This window comes from Pithys albifrons, chromosome 17 (genome assembly GCF_047495875.1).
Source record: "Pithys albifrons albifrons isolate INPA30051 chromosome 17, PitAlb_v1, whole genome shotgun sequence".
NCBI lineage: Eukaryota > Metazoa > Chordata > Aves > Passeriformes > Thamnophilidae > Pithys > Pithys albifrons.
The window spans coordinates 9,629,801-9,640,220 of record NC_092474.1 but is presented as its reverse complement, the minus strand read 5'-3'; the positions used below and the strand labels follow the sequence as shown (position 1 = coordinate 9,640,220).

At 47.0% G+C, this 10,420-nt stretch overlaps 1 protein-coding gene across 1 annotated transcript; it reads right to left on the bottom strand.

The window, feature by feature from the left end:
* Positions 1-496: 496 nt before the first annotated feature.
* Positions 497-9,346, bottom strand: LOC139680003 (glutathione S-transferase theta-1). Its single transcript, XM_071572213.1, has 6 exons — positions 9,184-9,346; positions 9,034-9,090; positions 5,496-5,583; positions 4,251-4,401; positions 1,934-2,110; positions 497-920 (listed from the first exon to the last, which is right to left on the bottom strand). The coding sequence occupies exons 1-6, from the start codon at positions 9,293-9,295 to the stop codon at positions 720-722; spliced, it is 786 nt and encodes a 261-aa protein (XP_071428314.1). The 5' UTR covers positions 9,296-9,346; the 3' UTR covers positions 497-719.
* Positions 9,347-10,420: the final 1,074 nt, after the last annotated feature.

Here is a 10,420-nt window from a genome sequence, read left to right as displayed (position 1 = left end):
TGGGCAGTTATTCCAAGGCTGTGGCCACCATCAGCTTTTTGAATTACTTGGTCTTTATTGCACAGATCTCCAAGAACAGTTCCTGCCACACATGTACTGAGCACCAAGGAAATTCAGGCTATCAGAAATCAAATGCAGTGGTTAAATAAAGAATTATAAAGATTGACAGTTGTAGATGAACACAAAGACATTTCTCACAGGAACCTAAAGGCAAATAGAACTGTGGAATGTACATAGACAGTCAAGCAATCAGAAACTTAAAATTTTTTTTCACTTTTGTGAAGCAGTTTTGTGCAGACACGTGCTGGAAGATGAGGATCAGGCACACTTTGCAGTGTAAATGTTAAAAACTTGTGAAAACTATGATCCTCATCCTATTCAGTTCTCTAATGTTCCCAGTTTATAGGCTGGCTCAGATTCTGTCAGGAAATACCATTCTTGTCTCTACCATCTCTGAAAACACTGACACTTAAATAAAATCCAGATGCACATTAAATGACCTGTAGGGCCTTAGCCTTCTGTATAAATTTAATGTTTCAGTTCTTAAAATTTCTCCACCTTCCACCCCCAAAGATACAAAAAAAGGTCTGGCCAGGGGGGAAACATTCTGCATTTATGTGTTAGAATTACAGTGCTTTTTCCAGTTACCTATAGAACTGGAGGTCAGAGAAGAAGTTAAAAAACAAAAAATGGCAAGAAAAATTGTAAAATAGGTTAATTCATTTCAACATTTTCATCAACACAGGTGCCAGTTGCTCTTTTAGCTGTGGATCAATTTGAATGTTGCTCAGTTCTTTGATATTGAGGATCATCTCATGGGCTTGGAAGAAAAGCTCTTTCCCCACAGCATCTTCCACCCGCCTGCGCCACTCCATGAGCCTGGGTCTGTCTTCAAAGATGTCACAACCGACTCCAACAGGCTGCAAAAAGGGGAGAGAGCAACAGTGAGGCTCTGGGCAGTCACTTCTTCACCAAGACAACAGGCACCAAGAGTGTACCTGCAGGTACAGGTAAGGGGGAAAAAATGAAGAGTTCATAGAGGAGCAGTAGGAAGGAGGGAAATCTCCCTGGGTGGGTGTACCTGTGGGGGGGACACAGAAGCTAACCTGTATTTTAAAAGGAATTTACAAGTCAGTTCCTGAGTGCTGGAAGAGCTGTTGTGAGCAGCAGAGATGACTACCATGTCCTGTGAGTGATTTTCAGCCACAGCATTTAAGATGTGGTGGGCTGGCAGTTTCAGGGACCACTGCACAGTTCTCAGGACCAAGTGCTGTATTAGACAGCAACACTTCAGCACAAAACATTAACTGTTTAATTGAACCACTGTCCTACTTGACATAGTACCTTCCTTCTACTTTCTGCCTGTGCCACTCTGGAACACAATGTAAAGAAGAATTGCTGGTTTTCAGTCCCTTAGACACTGAACTGGGAGAAAGAATCACTGCTGGGCTGCAGGATCCAGGCCCTGATGGTCCAACAGAGAACCAGTTTGTAACAAATTTATCTTGATTGCCTCTGTCTGAGACTAATTCTGGCACCTTCCAGACATGGCATGGACAAGTACCATATTTCTGAATGATAAAAATATTCCTTCATTGTTTTCTTATTTCATCAGACCTGCTTGCTATTGCTTCTCACTTAAATATATTTCCTCTTTCTCTGGAGATTAAAAATAAAGACATGATAAAGAATGAAGAAGAGGTATTACTAGAGAAAAGAAACAAAAGAGATCTGCTGCAGCCAGCTTCTTTTTCCGTTTTTCACTGGTGTTCTGAACCCGCTCCCATATTCTCCCCATTGTTCTAGGCCAGTTCTGTTGAGATATTCCCTCACTCCTCTTTCCAGCGAGTGTTACCACATGCTGCAGCCTCCCTGCCCAGCAGCGTCTGTTTTCCCTGGTGCTGACACTTCCTTGCCACACTCCCCCACTCACTTGCATCAGCTCCACAATGGCCACAAGATCCGCCAGGGAGATCTCACTTCCGATGATAAAGGCCTTGTCCTGCAGAAACCTCTCCTCAAATTGCTTCAGGGAAGTGGACAGCCCCTCCATAACCTCCTGGAGCTTCTCAGAGGGCAGTGGCTGCCCTGTGAAGAGGGGAATCAGCACCTGAGGAGAGAAGAGACTTGAAAGTATAGTTGTCCATCTTCACAGGGATACGATGGTAGTAATCTCAATTACACCCCATGAGCTACACGTGGTCATCAGTGATCCTGCAGCAAAGCCACATGAGGGGATGATGGCAGAGCTTCATGGACTGCTGCAGCTCCAAATAGCTCATGGATAGAGAGCACACAAGCAGGCCAAAGTGGCTGACCTGAACTCTGGCTAACTGGCAGCTGCGTGCAGAACAAAACTGAAGATTCATCTCATTTTGTCCCTTCCACTCCACTCTGTTGGGTTACAAAAGAAAAATGGGCAACAGCTCCAGGGAAGACTTGTGTCTGCCACATTCACCCCTGTTACATCCTCTTGTTTTATCAGCCAGCCAAGGCAGGTCAGCAGCTGCCTTCCCACCAGCCACTCCTGCCATGGAACCGGGTGCTGGAGGCAGCTGCCTGTCCCACAGGGTGATGGAGAGGAAGGAATGGTGGTGGCAGGGGCAGGAGCGTGGGGGGAACCAGAATGCTGGAGAGGCAGAAATGGCTTTCTCCATGTGACAGCAGGCTGGGAGTGGGTCAACACCATTTTTACACCAGCCTATTTGTGGCCTCCCAAGCACCACTCTTTAAACCACTAGAAATTTTTCCAGAGCAGTCACATAACTGCAGTGCTTGTGTCTCCACAGACTTGCTGGCACAGAGGGTAGTTGCCTTTCCGAGGTATTTTTAACTGCTCACAGAGGTGTACACACCACCAGAGCCCACAGTGTTTCACAACGGTGCTGCCTCCACCTTCCACAACTGAAGAAATACAGTTAATTTAGAGAATCAAAATTAAAGATAAAAGTTTCTGCTTACTGCTAGTATATTCAACAATTCCAGTTGAGATTGCTTAATCCAAGCCAGGATTTTGGCCAAATACATGTGGAATCTATTTCATCAGAAAATTCATGGCCAGTTCTCTTCCTCAGTGATTCCAGTTATGCATGACAGGATCTCATGGTAAAACCACTTGAAACATTTCCTTCCTTTTCCTTAACTAAGGGCAGTCTATCTTCTCCCATTTCTAGCTAATATGGTTCTCTTACATAGTGGCTTTATATGTTTCCATATTTTCAGTTATTCTGAGAATGTTTTCTGCATCTGGGTTATCTAATAAGCTGCAGCAATTAGCTGGATTTCTTTCCCTTGGAGCACTGCAGTAACAGCCTGCAGAGCCTGGAAGAAACTGTTTCTTGTATAAATCTGACTCATAGTTGAATTGTTTCTCTGTACTCTATAGCCAAAAACCCAAAAGCCAATAAATGAAGAAGATAAATGAGTCCTGATATGCTTCGTTAGGCACAAACAAGGCAAACTTTACAAGGGAGGAGTGAAGTTCTTACCTATTTACTAGCAATCATGATATCATCTGAAGTTCCATACCACAGCTGTATGTGCAGGGCTTATTTGCACCTGGGTCTCTCTAAGGGTAGTTTCATTAACAGTCTGGTGAGTTGGCTGGAAATAGGTGTCCAGCAAAATCACCTGATACTAAATTACTTTCTGCCTCAGGATAATTCTTTTAATTTCACCTAAATGTAAATTGACCTGACTAAAATGAATAAATAAAATCCACCTTTCTGTGTCTCTCTTCTTGCTGTCCCAGAGCCCATTTCAGAGAAGTACCTCAGTGTACTGGAAGCAGAAGGTTCCTTCTGGATTTCCACCCTGATGGGGCTGCAGGGACTTGTATGAAGAGCTCAAGTCTCTCTGCTTCCAGCAACAAAGTCCATGCTCACCAAAGCCAAACCTCTGCCTATGTGCACACTCTGCACAGCTGTGCATGAGGGGGAGGCCCTTGGAGGCAACACCCATTCTGCTATATATTTGTTTACAAATCCAGGCAATGGAATTCTGTTGGGTTTGTGACCTTCGGTACCAGATGTACTTTAAGGAAAAAAGACAGAATGGCCAAAGCTGCTTTTGCCAAATCCTGACATTGATCAATTCAGAACAGATCCCTCTCCAACAGCTCCTCTCAGCTAGGAATGGCCCAGGTTTGTTGTTTCAACATGACAAACTCTCCAAATTGGGACTGTTCAAATGGTCAGTATTCTCCCAGGAAGACATGACTTTGCTCACATTTGAATATTTGGTTTCCTTACCTTGATCCACATGGTCTTTGGAGCATTAGCCCGGATGTTGGCATGATGCCAGGAGAGGTATTCATCTACCTGGGCCCGTTTCTGGATGTCTGATGGGTACCAGTGGTCGGGAGTGTTGTACTTTCGAGTCAGATACAGCAGAATGGCAGTGCTGCTCATTCACCAACAGGAGACAAGAAAGGGGTCAGGCAGTTGTGATACAGAATGCTCTCACCTGAGCTCCCTCTCCTGTCCTGAACTTGCTGCTTCCACTAAAAAGCATTCACAGCAGGATTTCCACTGAGTCTGGGGACCATATAAAGACCCCTAATTCATCTTGACATCAGAGATGTCCCTTAATCACCTTAGTTCCCATGAAAACTTTAACCTGCTGGAAAACCACAGTGCTGTTCTACAGTGCTGCTGGACAGTATGGGGGTAAACAAACAATAAATCTCCACAATCATCTACAGCAATGGTAACTGCACTTGCTCCTTGACTGCTCTGACCCATCTCTCTGAGACCTGCACATGTTCATGTGCTTGTGTACGAAACTCCCTAGAGGGTTAGGCTGCCTTTTCATCAAGCCTGTCTGCAGCTTCCACTGAAGTCTGTGGAAGCCTCAGCAAGGAAACCCTACAGAATCTTTTTGTGTTTGTCCACATGTTTATACTTCCACTAACTGGCAGGAGGAGTCAGATGGAAAAATATCTTAGTCATCTGCAACAATACTTAACTTGTTACTACAAAAAAAGCTGCCACAGAAAATATGCTGACAAAATGGAAGAAAATGCAGATACTACTATGCTGATGCCACTATAGTTCAATTATTTCAGTATTATAACACCATTAACTAGTCTCCATATTAATCTTTTAATGTAAAGTCTACCCTTTCTCTCTGTAGGTGTTCACTAAGCCTTTATGACTAATTCAGATAAACAGAATTCTTTCCTAGAGTAAAAGGGATTTCTTTTTCTGGGTTGAAAGGAATTTTTATAAGCTTTAAACATTTCCCAGAAATGTTTATAATCCCATTTTGAGGTAAGTGCATTCAGGGTGAGATCAAGAAGCCAAGCCAGTTGAATTGTTTACATTCTGAAAGATAATTCAAACAGAAAATGGAAATAGATCAAATGAGGTTATACTATTAAAAATAACCAACATGTTCATATATTCTGTGATCCTTAATCATTCCATGAGAATGACACTTTCTAAATGCAGTACAGATTGCTGGTACCCAAGGAAGTGCAAGGACTGAGTTCTTACCATTCCGCAAGGGTGAAGTCTCCGTCCTTCAGTGCTGGTACTTTCTTCAAGAGGCTGACTTTGCCAGTGCCTTCGCTATTTGATGGCCCTAAGAACATGAACAGACAGGTCTGAGTTTAGAAGTGTATCTGTCAGTGAATGGTAAATTAAATACCTGCAGCCAGCTGGACAATCCATGACCTGTGTTAGGTTTTTCTGATATAGTCATATTTCACAATTAAAAGGTAATGAAATGAGGAGTCAGTGTCAGAACTGTCTGTAGAGGGCAGTCGGCTCATGCTGGGCCTGTGGCATAGACTGTACAGGAGTTCTATTGCTTGACTCAGGTACCAGGATACTTGCAAAACTGAGTGACAACAGTAACTCCCTGAGAGGCACTGAGGTACCACAATGAAGATGCTGGTATTGAAAACACCATTGCAGGTAACAGAGAATAGCTGACTTGTCTTGAGAACAGTGCATCCTATGGCTTTAGAGAGACAGAGGGAGAAAAGACAGAAGTCAGGATGAAGACAACTGAGCACCTACAAAATACTTAACATTTACCAAGGAAAAGAGGTCTGGAAAAATTAAGTTTGAATTCTAATGAAGGCAGATGGTTTCTGCTCCTGGTCATGTTTCAAAAGGCACCATCAAAACAAAGTAATTTTCCTGAAGTTTGTAAATGTGGCTAACTTGAGGTAGGATGGTCATGATGGAAAGCAACTGAAAAGCCTTGTGCCCACAGAGATCACTGCAGTGGCTGATCCACCAAAAAGAACCCAGATGGATAACAGACACTGAGCAGAATCTTTCTCCTATTTGTTTATCTCTGAAGAGTAGAGGATATTGAGCATTTATAAAGAAAGTAAATGCTGTCAACAGAGAAGATCCCTCAGCAGACATATAGCTGAGGATGTTTGCAAAGTTTTTAATGGGAAAAACATGAATGCCAGCAACACAACAGTGGGCTCATGAAATAAGCCAGGTGTGGACATTTGCCAGGGGCAAGGAAGCTCAGACCCCTCGACCCTGCATTACTCCTGACTCTGTGTTACTCATGGCTCTACATGTCAGCCTACCTCTGATAGGAAAACCCAGGAGGAAGACACCATCCCTTAAGAATTTAAACTCCACAGTCCCTTGGAGACATTAATAGCTGACTATCTAACCAGGCTTTCAGTTTCCCGCTGCTGGCACTGGACTTGCCAGTCAGCAGTTAAAAGCCAGGGAATTGTACAACAGTCCAGGAACACCCCAGTAGAAAAGCTCTGAGGAATTTGTGTGCTTTGTGTGCTTTGCTTGTTTTAAGTGCTCCTTAGAAAGAGGGGGAGAAAAAAGAAAAAGGAAGGGCAGTAATAGTGATCTCCATCCCCAAGAAGTATTTGCCCCCATTCAGGAGGCAGTGACAGTGTCTGCTTTACTGAACAAATGTGCAGCAGGAACTAAGTCTCCAGGAACTAAACCCACTCTCTGGACTATCAAGTTTGTTTGCATATGGTTTGGGAAGGGGTGGGAGAAGGCAGAAGACATAATGAGGCAAATGAAGCAGAGCAAACATTACCACCCTGTTTTCCTTTCTAGCTGACTAGCCTCTACCTTGTTCTTTGAATTTCAGTGTAAGTAGCTTCATCAGAGACTAAGGCTCACATCCATCTGCTGTCTGAAAGAATTCAAACCCATGTGTTCCATCTCAGTGGGAAAAGTCTCTGGCTACCTGCTGTGATGGTGGCCTCCAGCTTAGCTGGGTAAGAGGTTCCATGTGCAGAACTAGGCAGAACTGTGAGGAAGACAGGGTTTCTTAAGAACCAGACACAAAATACAAGTTAAGCCTACTAACTGAGAAAACTGAATAGAAAAATAAAATGCCTAAAAATCAAGCCAGCAGGCCAAGTACAAGGAGCCTCAGAAACATGACTTTTATCACAGAACCAAAATTTTGGGCAACTTTTGGTCATGTATTGTCATGCAAGAAGTTGCCTGGGGATGGTGCTTGGTTCTGTGCTTTTAGAAGGGCTTCAAAGGCCAGTGGTCATCACACCCCCAGCTCTGGTGAGATCTGTAGTGTTCAGGTGGCCTTGGAAAAAAGCAGCAGAAAGTTTCCAGTCAGTAATGCTCCCAGCTAACGAGTAGTCCCTTGTCAGACCCAGCTGTTGTCCTGCTATCTGCATTTATTATCCAAGGTAGCAGGAAACTAAGAAACAAGGACATGAGAAGTAAGCAGTGGATGAAGGCAGCCTGAACCGGATTGCAGTCAGCTTTCATCATACAGCAATACTAGCAGGAATACTGAGTATATTTATTCCCTGAAGGGATTCATATGTCATTACAGCAGACTGGACTGTAAACAGCCCGGAGATGGTACAGCACGTGCTTTGTTTTGTACAAAGTCTTTTCATACAGAATAAAGGACCTGTGCTGAGACTCTACAACTGAGCTGAGAACTGACAAATGCCCTGGTGTGAACACTAACTCCAGGCTGCTTCATTGGGACCGACTGCTTATTGTATGAAAATAGAGACCAATATTTGTATTTGCTGTTTAACTGAATTTAAGCTTCTGCCTCTCTTCCAGCCACCAGAGCCAGCCTTTTTGTTTAGTGGTATTAGGTGGCCTATCTTGATCATTCCTGTGATGTTAGCTTGACTTATGGTTCTGCTTAACATCAGTTGTATCTGGTGTGATTAGTTCTTGATGGCTCCCCCAGAATACATATATACACTGTGGATATTGTTGGGCTTTGAAGAGTAACTTTGACAAGGAGAGTACACACTGTCAAAAAGCAGGGCAGGCTGCACACATGAGGAATTCTCAAGTGTAAGTCACAGTGCAAGGAAGGAGATTTATTGCTGGATAAAAAGAGCAGTGGACAAGATTTTACAGAAATAGAAAGTGAAAAACTGCAGTCTATTTGCCAATCACATCCCTGCCTAACCATCTCCTCAGCTAAGGATTCCAAGTAATATGCTTTGCCTTAAGCACAAAAATAACAATTTACTAGGAATATGCAATATGTAACTGGGCAATAGGCATGTAGTTGTGTGAGCCTGAACAGCTGAGTGTTTCTGCAAAGTACAGCATTCCCAGAGCACTCCTCGGCTGTCACTGTGACTAATTTGCTAGAAATGGCTTGGGGAACATTCCTTGGTGATCCACAAAAATAGATGCAGTAGAGCTACGAGACAGCTCTGGGAACAGGAGTCCCACGGCCAAACCACTGCGTTCAAATGCCCCTGGGCAGCGCACGGATTCAGCATCACTGGGGTGACCCCGGGGGCGTCCTTCCCTCCCACCAGGCCGAAGGACGCGCTGTTGCTCCCCTGCCGGGAGGCGAAAGAGCTCCCACGGGGGTCAGGCGAGCAAACCCCCCGCAGGTCCGGGGCCACAGCGGCGGGCTCAGCCCGGCCCCCGCCCCGGGGATCGCGTCGCAGCGCCGGGCGCTGGCAGTGCCCCCGAGCGCTGGCAGAGCCCCCGAGCGCGGCCCGTCCGGTCCGTTCCCGCCCGGGAACAGGCTCGGTGCCCTCCGAGGGGACCCTCCCGTCCCCTGCGCTGCCCTCACCTGCGCGGGGCTGCTCCGCGCCGCTCCCCGCCGCCGGCCTCTTCCCCAGCACCGAGCCTGCCAAGAGTCAAGAGAGGGGCTGAGCCCGCCGCCCTGCCGGGCTGCGCCCGCACCAGCCCCGCACCGGCTCGGGCAGCGCGCCCGTCCCACCTTTGAACAGCTCCACGTGCTTGAACTCGAAGGGGATGTTGTTGCTCCGGGCGAAGATGTAGATGGAGCGGCAGGGCTGCGAGAGCAGGTCCAGGTACAGCTCCAGCCCCATCCCGACCCGGCCCGCCGTGCGGGAACTGCCACGGCTCTGCCGCCGGCGGTCCGGAGCCGCCCCGCATGGGCTGGCGGGGGCCGAGCCGCTCCGGGCGGGAGGTGCCCTCCGTCCCTCCCCTGCTCCCTCCCCCGGACCGCGCCGGGCGGGGGGCGGTGGCTGTGCGGGGCGTGGGGAGGTGGCCGGAGGGAGGGGTCTGCGCCGTGAGGGGACGTGGGGCGAGACCCTTCTGCGGGGCGCGGGCTGGAGGATGCCGGAGGAGCACAGGAGAGCCCCCTCGGCGCGGGCAGGGGCGAGGAGGCACGGCCGGAGTTTGGCCGGGGGGCACAGAGTTCCCTATCCCACCATCAAGCCGGAGTTTGGCCAGGGGGCACAGACTTCTATCTCACCTTCAAGCCGAAGTTTGGGCAGCAGGCACAGAGTTTCCTATCCCACACTCAAGTGGCCCTGACCCGCTGGGACTGGCACCGTGGCTATTCATTTTCCTTCAGGAAAGGAAGGTAACATGAGTAGAGATAAACTGCAAGTAACGGTCCATTACCAGCCTCAAAAGAGAGGCTGGTACTAAGAACTGAGAGAGCAGGGATTGTCACTCCCCTCCACAGCCTTGGCTGGCACGAGAGGGACTCAGGAGCTGCTCTCACCCACAGCATCCCACTGTGGTTCTTAGAAGGTAAATGCTTGTTTTCATAACACAGCTGTGGCTGTGCCACTCTGCAGACAAGGCCTTTGCATAACACTGTCTAAGCCAGCATTAATCTTGCACTGCCAGACCTCGGTAAGGTTTTCAGTTCAGAACATAATTCTTCGGTCACATAGTCTGCCCAGTGCTGTGAGGTGATACCTGAACAGCAGTGAAGCGTGTAGGACTTCTCTGCAGGCATTACATCTTCATGCTCACTTGAAATGACTTTCTGTTCTCCCTGGTATTTGTCACTTCAGATTTCCATCCAAGTGGAGGACAACTGAAGAAGCTGAGACTCAATTCAAGCCCTTGCAGTGGCCTGCAGCATTTCACAGCTGTGTGATTCAGGGAAGGTGACGTGCTGGCTGAGTACAGGGACTTCGGGGACGCTGGGAGATAGAGCAGCTGAACCACTTAGAGCAAAGTCACCTCCAGTCAAA